This window comes from Sorex araneus, chromosome 4, assembly GCF_027595985.1.
Source record: "Sorex araneus isolate mSorAra2 chromosome 4, mSorAra2.pri, whole genome shotgun sequence".
In the NCBI taxonomy this organism is placed as follows: Eukaryota; Metazoa; Chordata; class Mammalia; order Eulipotyphla; family Soricidae; genus Sorex; species Sorex araneus.
In genome coordinates this window covers 211,402,564-211,417,048 of record NC_073305.1, presented here as the reverse complement: position 1 = coordinate 211,417,048, position 14,485 = coordinate 211,402,564, and the positions used below count along the sequence as shown (strand labels likewise).

General features: G+C 53.8%; 1 protein-coding gene across 2 annotated transcripts in view; it reads right to left on the bottom strand.

Annotated features, from left to right (window-relative positions):
* The window catches only part of PRKCB (protein kinase C beta), a 352,872-nt gene extending 343,221 nt beyond the window's left edge, over positions 1-9,651 (bottom strand). The window contains exons 1-2 of one of the 2 annotated variants that reach the window (XM_055136225.1): positions 9,414-9,651; positions 8,418-8,449 (exon numbers count right to left, since the gene is read on the bottom strand). In XM_055136225.1, the coding sequence (XP_054992200.1) occupies positions 8,418-8,449; positions 9,414-9,586 (205 nt within the window). In that variant the 5' untranslated portion in view covers positions 9,587-9,651. The remainder of the gene's footprint in view (positions 1-8,417; positions 8,450-9,413) is intronic. The other variant, XM_055136226.1, reaches the window with a different exon arrangement.
* Between the last annotated feature and the right edge of the window lie 4,834 nt (positions 9,652-14,485).

Sequence of the window (14,485 nt, the reverse complement as noted above, 5' to 3'; positions counted from 1 at the left end):
AGTCACCATGGGCAACAACTGCAATGGGAAAGTGGAAAAAGTAACAGTCCTGAACAAAAGGAAACTCTCTCTCAGCCTCTGGCAAGTCTAGCCATCTCTGAGCATTTCAAACTGCCACTGGAAGACTCCTTCTAACGGCCAACATTTTCAGGGACAACACCCAGTTCTCCTTCCTAACACAAAGGGAAAATGGTCAATGCTCTACTTAGCCCACAGTTAGGATCCACTTGTTGTCTTTTAGGTAAACACTAATATATTTTTAGGTTCTTATCATTCCTCGATGTTCTTTTACAATTAAAAGGACAACTCAATGAACATTTACCGAGCGGCCAGATTTGTGTCAGAAACGTGTTAAAAGACATGTTGGCACCGAACTGAGATTTCCCCTGATGGAATCAGAAAGAAGGAAAAGAAGAACCGAAAGAGAATCTTTCTCCATAAATGACTGTGAAGCTACTTTAAAAAATATTTTCCAGTCTTCCAGCTATGGGGCAAGGGTCCTCCTGGCCCTTGTACCTACTGTCCTTGGGTGTCAGCCTTATGTGATGTTATTCTATACGCCACAAACGAGCGGAGGGGAGAAGGCAGATGGAATAGAGAAGGGATCACTAAAAAAATGATGGCTGGAGGAATCAGTCGGGATGGGAGATGCATGCCGAAAGTAGATAATGGACCAAACATGATGACCTCTCAGTGTCTGTGCTGCAAGCTATAATGCCCAAAATTAGAGAGAGAGTATGGGGAATATTGTCTGCCATGGAGGCAGGGGAAGGGTGGGAAAGGGGGGGTATACTGGGGATATTGGTGGTGGGGAATGTGCACTGGTGGAAGGATGGGTGTTGGATCATTGTGAGAATGTAACCCAAACATGAAAGCTTGTAACTATCTCACAGTGATTCAATACAAATAATATATATGTATATATATGTATATATGTATATATATATATTTGTTTTTCCAGGAGGCCAGAGCAAAAAAGTACAGCAGGTAGGGCATTTACTTTGCACATGGCCAACCCTGGTTCAATTCCCAGCATCCCATATGGTCCCCTGCACCTGCCAGGAGTGACCCCTAAGAGAAGAGGCAGCAGTAACCCCCCAAGTACCACGGGGTGTGGCCCAAAATACAAAAAAAAATTTATTATTATTTTCCAAATGAGAGAAAACACTACCTCAGCCAAAGCAATGAATAGGTGTGGAGAGCTCTCAGCTGGAAGCGCCAGCAGGAAGGCAGGAAGGAGGCAAAGCACGTAATCCTGCACGCTGTAAACTGGCTTTCAGCTCACAAACGCCTCTCGCTGGCATGTTTCTCCAGACACTCAGAGAGGGGTGGAGGAGAGGCAGAGACGGGTTGATGGACAGATAGATATGGATGGATGAGCAGATAGAATGTAGGTATAATATATACCATTTATCCTCAATCTCTTCGCTGAGTGCTCCTTGACCTGATTTTTCTGCTTTCGAACAGCCACCTCCATCTGTAACCCCTGAACATAGAGGAAGTCAGCCCGTCATCGGAGTTATTAGCTAATCAAAGGTGAAGTTCTCTGTCAAACAGAGAGAAGCCATCTTACTCCCTCCCACCAAAAAAAAAAAATCTAAGTCAACTAAATATAATCATCTTACTTGCAACCGGGGCACCAATCACCATCTGGGCTCGGCAAGAGCATGTCAGAGATAAGCTGCCCCGTGGCTCTGCCCAGGATTCGAGCAGCTTCACCATGCGGGGTTGTGAGCTCCCACGCCTTCACTGAGACTTTCTCCCGTCATCTCCGCCAATGGGAAGTTCTTTGCCTTTTATCCTCTGATATTCAAGTCCAATAAGCCCCCGTCCACCCTCCAACCTTCTGGCATGGCTTTGCTTTCTGTTAGACATATCACACAGCCCCCTCGACATGTCCTCCAAAGCAGTCAAGAAAAGTGAAATGAAATATTGATGCAACGGTCTACAAAATGTCTTCTCTCCCTGCTTGCCCGTCAGCTCCGGGACTATAAGATCTTCTCAGCAGCCTCCCTCACCCCTATCTTCCTGACATTGAAAATCATGCACATAGAATTTAAATGGGTGAGCTGTTTCTAGAAGGATGAAGGGGGAAATGGGATGATAAACGAAAGAATCGCTGGATGACTGGATGGGTTGATGGGCAGATACGTACCTGAAACAGACATATTCACTACTAGATTTTCCAGCAAGCATCCAAAACACTTCCGAGTGCCATGCATAAACATGGTGGGTGAATAGTCAGAGGGAATGGCTTTTCGAGACTATTGGGACACTGGTGACATGGGCTATTTCGAGACTATTGGGACACTGGACACAGGCTCTCTGGTGATGAATGTGGTATTGAAATGATATATGTATGAAAAGTATAATTGACACTATTGTAAATCCCGAACCTCAATAAAAATGACTTGAAAAAAATAAAAGACGGGTTTTGGAACCTTGTCTGACTGAAACCCAATTGTGAACAACTTTGTTATTGTCACATTGGTTCAGCTAAAAATATATATTTTTTAAAAAAGATAAAAACAATTGTTTTAAAAAGTTCAAAGGCCAGGGCTGGGGTGATAGTACAGTGGGTAGGGCATCCACCTTGCATGTAGCCAAAACCAAGTTCAATCCTCAGCATCCCATCTGGTCCCCCAAGCACCGCCAGAAGTAATTCCTAAGTGCAGAGCCAGGAGTAACCCCTGAGCATCTATGGGTGTCACCCAAAAAGAAAAAAAAGGTTCAATAGTCTATAGAATATCACAAGTTTCAATGGAAATATTGGCGAAGCAAAGTCAAAGAATCCACCTTATTCAACCAAAGGGACAAGCTTGCTTTTGTTTTGTTTTATTTTTCTGACGAGGGCCACACTCAGCAGCGGCAGGGGCCGTGGTTAGATGAACTGGCAGTGCCCAGGAATCTGACTCAGGGCCTTGCCCTTGCAAGACTCAGGGTCTGCCGCCCGAACCATCTGCCCAGCCCCAAGGGACTATACTTTAGAGGAACTTTTTTCACCTGTGAAGTAACTGAACTACAAAGTGAAAAGACCAAAGTGTGGATTTTAAATTGTACTTATTAGTTTAACTACCTGGAGATTAAAAGCTTCGTAAGGAGAGCCATATTCTCAAAATGACCTAATGATCCATTTACATATATGTGATTACATGCACAGGTATGTACATGTGTCAGCTTTATGGGTCTTGGTTTGTGAAGAGAGACAGAAGCAAAAAGATAGGAACAGAAACACGGACAAATGTGCATAAATTATTTTCAACCCTGTTTCTCTTTAGACCTTCTCTTATGTCTTTTTATTTATTGACCATCAGCATGTTGTTTCTATTTCTAGGCAGTATCTGAAGTATTACTAGTATTTAGAAATAATATATTTTTGCAATTAACTCCTAAACACCTGTATCAAGTAGATTTTCAAAGGTCATATTTTCCATATTTGCTTAGAAAGGCATTCTGTTGCCCAGTAACAAAGCTTCCACCTTTTCCTGAGTGCTCTGTCCCTCAAAATTATTTTGCTATTGTCATCTCAACAAAACCCCCTCCTTTATAAAAAGAAAAGAAACCCACCGTGAACTCACAGATTCTTACTTCAATGGGAACGTGGACCTGAAATCCCAGATGGAAAAAATGAGGCAAACTATCCAACATACTCTGCCTTTTTTTCCCACAGAGAAACATTCAGGACATTCGGAACAAGTCAAAGAGTGAGTGAAGATTTACTTACAGGACTCAGGATGATAAAGGGAGGAAGGGGAGGAGATAAACAAGGGAGGGAGGGAGAAGAGTGATAAAGAAGGAAGGGAGGAAGAGAGGGAAGAAGGGAGGGGGAAAGGAGTGAGGAAGAGAGGGAGGGGGAAAGGAGTGAGGGAGAGAGGGAGGGAGGAGGAAGGCAAAAAGGCAAGAAGGAAGGAAGGAAAGAAGGAAGGAAGGAAGGAAGGAAGGAAGGAAGGAAGGAAGGAAGGAAGGAAGGAAGGAAGGAGGGAGGGAGGGAGGGAGGGAGGGAGGGAGGGAGGGAGGGAGGGAGGGAGGGAGGGAGGGAGGAAGATGGAAGGAAGGGGGAGGAAGAAGGAAGGAGGGAGGAAGGGAGGGAGGAGGGAGGGAGGAGGGAGGGACGAAGGGAGGGGGAGAGGAAGGAAGACCATCTTCATGATTTTACTGAGAAAGCTCAGCCCAAAGAGCAGAAATACATATTATAATTTCATACAGAACACTATGCCAAAAATAAAATTAACCTTTGATTCATCTTTGTTAGAAAAATGCAGATTCTAATCTATATGTGTGAACTACAGACTAAAATTAATTTGTAGGCTCTAGCACTGGTGGTGATGGAAACGGCAGTGGCTGGCTCCGTGTGGCGTTTGGAGGATTTTTAAGAATTTCATTTGAGTTAGAAGGTTAAAAACATGTTTTCGACTCTGCACAGGAAAGGGAAGAGCTGGTTTAGTCATTAGAATCATCAATTAATCATCAATCCGAGCTCTCCATACTCAGAACATCCGAGCCCTGTTTCATCTCCAGGGTCTGTGGCAATCTGGGGTCTTCCCCAGGAGGAAACAGGGGGAAAAGACCCTCCAAGTCTTCTCTACCCTATGTCTGGGCTCTGCCTCACAGGCACTCCCTGCAGTCTCTGAAGCAGCACCTGAGAACTTCAGCTTAGGACACGAAAGAGGCGTAGTCATTTAATGAGCTCCAGAATTCAGTCGGATCCCTTGACACAATTTCCTACAGCGCAGAGAGTAATAATGATCATCTCACTTAGAGTCACTGCGGCCTCCCTCCTGGGAGTATTTCTCTTGCACCACATCATTACTCATCAGAACCCTTGGCGACATGGACACCTGGTCCCATTTTACAGATGAAGAAACCAACCAGAAAAGGGCTTACCCAAGAGAGAAAGTGGCAGAACAGAGGTCCCAATTCTGAGTCCGACCCCAGGCTACGAATTCTGAATCTCTGTATCTTAATGCCTCTCTACTTCCGTAGAAGTGACTTTTGTGAAGGAATAAAATAAATACAGGGGCCAGAGAGATAGTACGGGGGGGAAGGCTCTTGCTTTGCATGCAGGACACCTGCTTTGCTTCCTGGCGCTGCACATGGTCCCCTGAGCCCCGCCAGGAGTCAGCTCTGAGCACCACCAGGTACGGCCCAGAAGCAACAGAGAAATAAAATCTTTCTCTATGCCTGACTAAAAAACGCTTGTTGGGGTAAGCATTTAATCCACCCAATGGCTTGTCTTAATTACTCTTCAGGCACAAATGGAGGTTCTAGCTCCTCTAAAGAATGCTTCCGAGAAGAGCCAGCCTTGCTGATCTACTTTCCAATTTCTCTTCATTTTCTCATTCTCATCCCGAGTGTTGGCAGTTTCATAATGGCGATCCTCCACCCAGAGCCCTGACCTCAGAGACACTCTTCAACGACCTCGCCGAGCCTGGTTTCATAGAAAATAGAGGACGCAAAACAAAAAAGAAGGGGGGAGCTGGCCAGCCGGCCCCCAGCTTGGTCCTTTAGCAGAAGAGAAAGAAAAATCTCTTCTTGGGGCTGGAGCAATATTACAGCAGGGAGGGCGTTTGCCTTGCACATGGCTGACCTGAGTTCGATCCCCAGCATCCCATAGGGTCCCCCGAAACACTGCCAAGGGTAATTCTAAGTGCTGAGCCAGGAGGTATCCCTGAGCATCACCCTAAAAAGCCCCCCGCCCTCCCAAAAAAAATCTCTTCTTAAGCTCCCGTGAGCACATGGAAATCCATCATTTCCCAGGGCTTATGGACGAGGCATCTTCTTCCTCTCCCAACCCTCCCCCAACTCCATGCTGACAAGACTTTGGGTGCATGGAGACTCCGGGGTACCCTTGACCTAAGAAGGTCACTCAATGTCCCTCCTGCCCCCTCTATCTTCTCCCCTTTTACTTTTGCAACAAAACACGCCCAGCCCAGCTTTCAGCCAGGGACATGGCAGCCTGAGAGCTGCATCTCCACAGGGGCATGAGCCACGCCCCGGGTGTCCTCCTGTTCAGCCAGCAGCATCCAGGTAGGGGTGCCTCGAAGCAGCGTCCATAAGTGACCACACACGCGGGGCCTACCCTCCTCCTACTGGCTGACAAGGATGCAATGACGGGGTCCAGGCAGCCCAGAGAGACTTGGGCTCTGGGCTTCTGCCTTAGACGAGACCATCTGCCCCGAGGTCTTTTCTCTGAGACACCAATCCCATCTCAATTAGGTTTTTTTTCCGAGGAAGTACGTGGTACCCAAAATGCTCCAGCAAGATACACGTTTATGCTAGCCAGGCCCAGCCCGGTCACTCTGAGCATATCTGTGGTGGCATAACCTGCCCCCATTTCCGGGACAACCTCCTCTTAACCTCCTTGTAAGGAGCTACCCACCTGCCCCCCGCCCCACTTCGCTGCTCCCCACACCAGCCCAAAGGGGATACACTGTCCAAGCAGGGACAGACAGTGACCAACCAGATGGTCACCGCTGGACTGGGGACTCACACCTGATCCCATAGCAAAGCCCCCGACAAAGCCAAGCCCCCTCCACTGCTGGGGTCACCGAGGCACACCCAAGAGCTGTGACCTGCCAAACGTATATACGCGGTGCTGAGCTCTTGTCCAACCCACGTTCTAGACACCACAGCAATGTGGCAAGACAGAGGCGGTCTGCGGCCCCATGTGATCAGTGTAGAAACTGGGGTCTGCATACCATTATGAGGCACTGAGCAGCTGGGGGAGCGTGAGGCTCCAAGGCAGGATTCGCAGCCTCGGGGGCCCACCTGATATTTGTTATCTGCCAACACCCCCCCCCCCGCCGCCATGGCCTCTTGGGGAGAGGAGGGAGAGGTAGATTGTTCAAAAATAGGAACTCCTGCCCCCTGAAGAGGCCATGTTTCGTGACAAATCTTAGTTCTGCTTTGTACTCTACACCAGAAAAAAACTGCTTTCGTTTTCCAAGTCCCGAGCAAAAGGATCTCTTGCTTCAGAGGTCTAATCACCTGCACGAGACAGGGGACCGTCCCAAACAGAAGCCGCAGCCAAGCGGTGGCAAAGGAAAGTAGCAGGAAAGAAGTTCAGAAGTCACCCCCCCCCCCAGGCCCCCTTGAGACAAAGACAGACACCAGCCCGTGGCAGCGTGAGGGGAGCGATCAAACAAGCCGGTGTTTATCCCAGGATGGACCATGTTGCCACTAAATCAATCTGGTGAGTCCCCCCAGGTCCCAGGCAAGAGCAAGGTGGGCGGCTGGGATGACGGGGGCCCGGGGTGTGGGCGCGCTGTGTGACTGGCTGGAATGGCTTTAAGTTCTCCCGGAGGGCCAGAGAACCACGGTCAGGGCTGTCACACCTCAGACTCTTCCTGGTGCCGAGCATCGAGGAAGGAAGGCAGCGGCCCTCATCTAGACTCTTCCCTGCTCCCACGCTTCGCGCTCCAGACCTCAATCCCACTCACCAGGGTGGACCCAAGGGACTTTTCCGACCCAACTCAATTGAGCCTGGCTTCCAGACTGAGGAGGGTGTGCAGGGATGACTTTTCGAGGTCCAGGGATGCAAACTCAAAAGGTCAGCGGAAGCCAGCAAAAAGGGTGGCTCCGGCCTAACCAAATCGTGGAACGGGCATCCGTCCTGTCCACGAAATCAGAGGATCTTGGGGCTGGACAACTCCTCTAGCAGGAGAGTGAAAGCAGCTCTCCACCAAGGCGAGGCTGGAGATTCAACGGTGGACGTGAAATCACCCGGATGGAAATGTTACCGTCCAATTTGAAAAAAAAAAAAAAAAAAACTGTTTCTGGGACCCTGAGAGCTAACACAAGCTCCCGGGGATGTGTGACCTTGGAGAACCAATTCCCAGCCAGAGACACTGCCGGCCACCTTCCCTGGGATGACAGGTCCCCAGCAGAGTTTCTGTCCCTGGTTAAGTCATCCCTGGGTAAAGCAAAAGATCTCAGACCTGACAGGTCGGGCTTCCTGGACACAACCAGAAGGGAGAAAGGGTGATTGAAAGCAGGATCTGAGAGGCACCCCATCTGGAACCACCTCGTTCTGGGAGGGGGGGAGGCCCCGGGGACACCCACAGTGGCCATCTGCAGAGGTGCAGCCACCTGCAGAGACAACGGCCAGGGGCCCCGGAAGAGGAGGGAGCAAATGTGAGGTCACGGGAGAGGGAATTCGGGAGCAACGGGGTCCCCGGGAACAGCTGCGTGGGGTGAGGGCAGCTCCACGCGCTCTCTGGGATGGAGCCCCCACAGAATCACGCGCCCTGCAAGGCCCCCCGACGAGAGACTCAGCTCCCAGCCCGGTGTGGGCAGAGGGCGGGGCGCGGGCGCGGCGGGCTTCCGAAGACCTGCTTCCGTCCCTGCGGGCCCAGCGGCTCTGCCACTTCTAGAAAGTCGTCCCCCACCTCTGCTCCCGCCAGCCGCGCGCAGCCTACCTTGGCACTGGAATCCTTGCTTCCCGAAGCCCCTGCAAAGACACAGGAGCCAGATCAGGCACCCCCAGGAGGACCCCCTCCCCAGTCACCCCCACCACCCGCGGGGCGCCCCTTCTCCCAGCCCCTAGTCCCGAACCTCCCAGCCACAGGCGAATGCCCGAGAGCTTCGCACCAAGTCTCGCGCCTTGCGGGGGGCTTGGCTTGGCAGTTCCCCCTACCCCACGTCCCTTCGGAAGGTAGAATAGCAGAAAGGGGGAGGGGGTAGTAGGGTGGGGGGGCCTGCGACCACCAGGTGGCGGGATGCGGGGAGCGCTCCCGTGCCCGGAGGTGGTAGGGTAGGGGCGCTGAGGAGAGGAGAGGCGGGAGATGCCCCCGCCAAGACAGCCGCGGACCCCGGGCGGGAGGGAGAGACCGAGACGCCACCCGCGGACCCCGGGTGGGAGGGAGAGACCGAGATGCCTCCCGCGGGAGGATGCGGAGTCCCTGGTCATGGGGGACGGGGGAGGAGGAGGAGGCGCGGACGCTCCGCACTTGGGGGGACGGGATGGGGGTGGGGAGGGGCGCAGGTGCCCGCAGGAGGTGAGGCGTGGGGGGAGGCCGGAGAGGAAAGGGGCCGCGCAATCAGGAGAACCCGGGAGGGGTGCGCTGCCCCCCGCCCCGACCCCCCGAGCCCGGAGCACGCAAAGGAGGGCCCCGCGGCGGCCGCAGGGCGCTAGAGGACACCCGGGCGCTGCCCCCGGAAAGGCGGGGAGGGGTGAGGGAGCCCGGCACCCGGAAGGGGGCGGGAGGGCCCGCGGAACCCCGCGCCCCGGAGCCCTGGGGGCGAGCCGGAGGCGGCGGGGCGAGCCGTCCGGGGCTCGGGGCCGGGGCCCCGGGGGGGAGCGGCGGGAGCGTCCGGCGGCGGCGAGCGCGCGGGGGGCGCGGGCGCTGCGGGGGCGGCCCGGGGGGCGCGCGGGGGGCGCGCGGGCAGGTGCGGCGCGGCACGGGCGCGCTCACCAGATGAAGTCGGTGCAGTGGCTGCAGAAGGTGGGCTGCTTGAAGAAGCGGGCGGTGAATTTGTGGTTCTTCACCTCGTGCACGTTCTTCTGGCGCAGGGCGCCTTTGCGGGCGAAGCGCACGGTGCTCTCCTCGCCCTCGCTCGGCGGCGGCCCCGCAGCCGGGTCAGCCATCTTGCGCGCGGGAGGCGGCGGCCCGGGGCCGGCGGGGCGGGCGGGCGGGCGGGCGGCCGGGGCGGCGGGCGCGACCCCCCTGCGCCGGCTCGGGCGGCCGCGGCGCGCGGAGCGGGGCTGTCACTCGGCGCAGCTGCCGCGCTCGTCCAGCTGCGCCCGCACCGCTGGGCCCCCCAGCTGCGGGGGCGGGGGCGGGGCCCGAGGCGGAGGCCCCGCCTCCCTCATTTGCATTGCCCGCCCCCGCGCCGCCAGTGACTCGGCGATAGGGGCGCGCCGCGGCGGCCCCGCCTCCCTCGTTTGCATGGCCCGCCCCCCGCGCCGCCAGCTGCTTTGCATAGGGGCGCCCCGCGGTGGCGCGGCGGCCCGCGCGCACCGTTCGGCCGCCGCAGCGCTGCGGCGCGCGGGGACCGCGGGGCGGCGGAGCGGAGCCCGACCCTCGCCGGCGGGACTCTCGGGGGAGAGGGGCGTGGAGGGAAGGAGCACCTGGAGGGGCTCCCCCAGCCCCGCGAGAAAACTGAGACTCCAAGAGTCCCGGGGCGGGGGGTTGGAGGGTTGGAGGGGAAGGAGGTGCAAAGGGGATCCAGCCCCGAGGCGGGTGCCCCGCACACTGGTGCCCGTCCACCCTTTTCTTATCCGTCCCGCTGGTCATTCCGTCCGCCTCTTCTGGAGGGATGGAGTCCCGCTGTCACTCATCCCGAAAGGCCCGTGGCCCCGCACACTTACTCACACTTACGTGCACACGTACCGCAGAGGCGGGGGAGGAGCGATCTTCATTTTTCTCTCTAACTTCACCTCGGAGCTGCGTCCTGGCTTTGCTTCCCAACCCCTGAGCCGAGAGCCCCCCTCGCCCCTCCGCCAGTCCATCCCTCCACGCCGACTCCGAGACCGAGACAGGGAACCGGGGCTGAGAGATGGGAAAGGGATGCGCTCCGCGGGTCCTTAGACTTTCACGGCCCAGCCCCGTCTGGGCCCTATTTGTATTCCCCGGGGGAAAGAAATAAAGAAGAAGTCTATCTGGCTTCTGAGTCTGAACAGCAAGAGATGTCGGTGGGTCTCCGCAGACGCCATCCGCTGGCCTGAGCAGCATTTCCAGCTTGCTTGAACCTGTTCAGAAGAGAGAGGGGCAGAGGGTGTGAGAGGTGTGAGACTGACGTCGAAAGGCAGCAGGACACCCAGCGTCCGACCCCAGGTGGGACTCTCTGCTGGAGAACAGGTGAAGGGTGCAAAGGTCATGGTGGGAATGAGTAACTCCCACCCGAGCTGCATCTGAATTATCTCCCCACCACCAGCAGCAGCGCTGCACCCACACAGGGAGCCCGCACACGGCAGTGTCACTGACTCCCTCAGCACAGCCTGAGAGCAGGCACCTGGCTGGCAGCAAGCTCAGAGTCAGGGCCCCACCCTCCTCAGAGCTCAGCATGAATGAGTGCGTGAACAAGAGTGTGTGAAAAAGGTAAAGGGGGGGAGGGTTGTGACTGTGGCTCAGAGTTCAGAGTGGTAGAACACTGGCCTTGCATGTTCAAGGCTCTGGGTTCAATCCCTGGCACCACATGCCTCACACACACACACACACACACACATACACACACACGCACACTGCAGACACCCCTGAGATACCTTTGGTGGTCCCTGAGCATCATTGAGTGGGCTCACCTCCACCCTCCAAAGCAACCATGGATAAGAACACCAAAGAGAGAGGAGGAGAAGGAGGAGGAAGAGGAGGAGGAGGAGGAAGAGGAAGAGGAAGAAGGAGGAGGAGGAGGAGGGAGGGAGGAGGAAGAGGAAGAAGGAGGAAAAAGAGGAGGAGGGGGAGGTGGAGGAGAGAAGAAGAAGAAGAAGAAGAAGAAGAAGAAGAAGAAGAAGAAGAAGAAGAAGAAGAAGAAGAAGAAGAAGAAGAAGAAGAAGAAGAAGAAGAGGAGGAGGAGGAGGAGGTGGAGGAGGAGGTGGTGGTGGAGGAGGAAGAAGAGGAGGAGGAAGAGGAAGAGGAGGAGGAGGAGAGGAGGAAGAGGAGGGTAGTATTGAGTGAGAAGGAGAAGGAGAAGAAAGAGGAGGAGGAGGGTAGTATTGGGTGAGAAAGAGGAGGAGGAGGAGGGTATTGGGTGATTGTCTGGTACTTTTTCTTTTTTTGTTTTTTGGGGCCACACTCGGCTGTGTGCAGTGCTTACCCACAGCTCTGTGCTCGGGGATCACTCCTGGAAGGACTCGAGGGACCTTTAGGGGTGCTGGGGACCGAACCTGGGTCAGCCTCGAGCAAGGCAAGCACTCTCCCCACCGCACGACCGCTCTGGCTCTGGACTGTAACTCTCATGGTGGAGGAGGACAGGGCAGCTGCTGCCCAGCGGCCAGGCCAGCCCAGGGGCAGAGCGTCCAGGGGAGGACAGGGGCCAAGAGGGCGGCGTGGAGCGGAGCCAGGCACATGCGGTTTCTGCCTCATAAAGCGCGGGCCCCACTCTGGCGCTTTTGCCTGGATGCTGCTGGGTGGAAAGGCATTATTAGGTGGCACGCGGAGAATGATGGCTGTAATAATAGCCCGCCCCTCCCCTACGTAGTAATTCCAAGGTAATGAGAGGAAAAAAATAGCATTCTCTTTTAAGGTTGACATGTTGGGGAAAACTGGACGCGCCTGTCTATTATTAGTCCTGCACGGGGCGCCATCCCCTCCGAGGAGACTGGGGGACACTTCCCAGGAGACGGTGCCGCTGAAGGAGCGTTTCCTTTGAACCCGGGACCTGGAGCTTGCAGCCCACTTCCTGTTGCTTTGAAACAAAGCAACTTTGGATGACGTGGGCCTGACACAACAAACAGTGCTTCCGGGAGTTTGGGCTTTGGGGTCCGAGGGCGGGTGGATCCCAAAGCGCCCCACCGTTCCCGGAGGGGCTGTACCCTCTGAGGAGGAACACGATCCCCATAGAGCCCACATCCTAGTAAGAAAGGGGAGTCTCGAATTGCTGCTACTTGAATACATATTTCTAAGCCAGGCAGAGAATTTGAGAGTGAGGGTTCACGTTTGGAACAATTTTACCTAAATAGCTAGATTCTTTGTTTGTGGGTGCGTGTGTTGGGGGGCCCTCACCCAGTAGTGTGGGTTACTCCTGGCTCCGTATTCAGGGATCACTCCTGGCAATGCTCAGAGGACCATAGCGGGAGGCTGGGGGTCGAAGCTGGGTTCGCCACATACGAGGCAAATGCCCTTCCTGCTCTACCAAGTCAGGTTCTCTAACTTCTTTAAAAAAAAAAAAATAGGAATTCATGAAACCTGCATCCCTCCATGCCAGTTCATTGTCTGTTTGTGTCATTTAATTAAGCACCTGCTATGTGTTGGTTCATATATCATTAAACTCAGCAGATCTGAATCTATTTCTCCGTACTCACAATCCAATGGGGAAGACAGAGCAAGAAATAAAATAAAAAAACCCTGCAGAACTGTGGGGATCCATCCATGCTGTTTAGAAAAATGAAGCGCGGCAAAGAAATGAAAAATGCGTTGCCAGAGAAATCCTCTAGGGCAGGAAGACAGTTGAGACAAGGGCTGAGTGAAGTCAGCCGGGGGCCATAGTGCTCTCATCTGTGGAATATTCCAAAGGAGGCAAGAGCAAGTTCCAAGGGCCTGGGTGAGAAATGTGCTGAGTATGTTGGAGAAACACAACGGCTGCTCCTATGGCCCGCATGTCACCAGGAGAAGGAAGGGACAGGGCGAGGCTGGGAAGCAGGCAGGGCCTAGGAGCCTTGATAAGAAATTCGAATTTCTCGTCTATGAGCGGTAAGTTGCTGGAGGACTGAAAGCAGGGAGTGGTCTGATACGACTTAGAATTTTTTTTTTTTAAGATTTCCCAGAATGTGGAACATTTGATTGAAGGAGGGACGAGTTGATTCAGGAAGAGCAGCTGAAATCATTGGAGTCATTGTCACCATCACTGTCATCCCGTTGCTCATCGATTTGCTCACGTGGGCACCAGTAACGTCTCCATAGTGAGACCTGTTGTTACTGTTTTGGGCATATCGAATACACCACAGAATCATTTGAGTAGATGAGGCAAACGGTGAAGACAGAAGCTGAGAGCGGGCCGGAGCTGAAGGGCAGGGTTCCCTACACGTCGCCTCTGGGCCTCTCCATCCCCAGAAACCCAGATGGTCCAGCCGTGTGTCTAAAGAAATGAATAATGGCCACATGGATGATTTCAGAGGTGATGAGAAAGGGTTTTCTCTGCCTGGGAGTGGAATTCCAGATCTCTAAGTCTGGTTTCAAGCTTGTTTTCTTTCCTGGGGTCACCTTAAAAATAATCACTGTCGGGGCTGGAGTGATAGTACAGCAGGTAGGGCATTTGCCTTGCAGGAAGCTGATCCAGGTTCAATTCCCAGCATCCCATATGGTCCCCTGAGCACTGCCAGGAGTGATTCCTGAGTGCAGAGCCAGGAGTAACCCCAGAGCATTGCTGGGTGTGACCTAAAAAGCAAAAAAAAAAAAAAATCACTGTCACTGTCATCCCATTGCTCATCAATTTGTTCGAGCAGGCACCAGTAACGTCTCTCATTGAGAGACTTATTGTTACTGTTTTTGGCATATCCAATACGCATGGGTAGCTTGCCAGGCTCTGCTGTACGAGCTCAATACTCTCGGTAGCTTGCCGGGCTCTCCGAGAGGGGCAGAGGAATCGAACACAGGTCAGCCTCATGAAAGGCGAATGCTCAACCGCTGTGCTATCGCTCCAGACCTAAAAAAAAATAATAATAATAATAATAATAATCACAAAACTAAGTGGTAACTTCAAGGTAACTTTTTTTGGTTTCTGGAGACAAGAAGATGGAACTCAAGCTGTCTCCTTGGTGCCCCTTCCAAGTCCAGGTTTCCGCCTGCGTTTCCTGTGCTTGTGGCCTCATCACTCCCATCCCACCTTCATT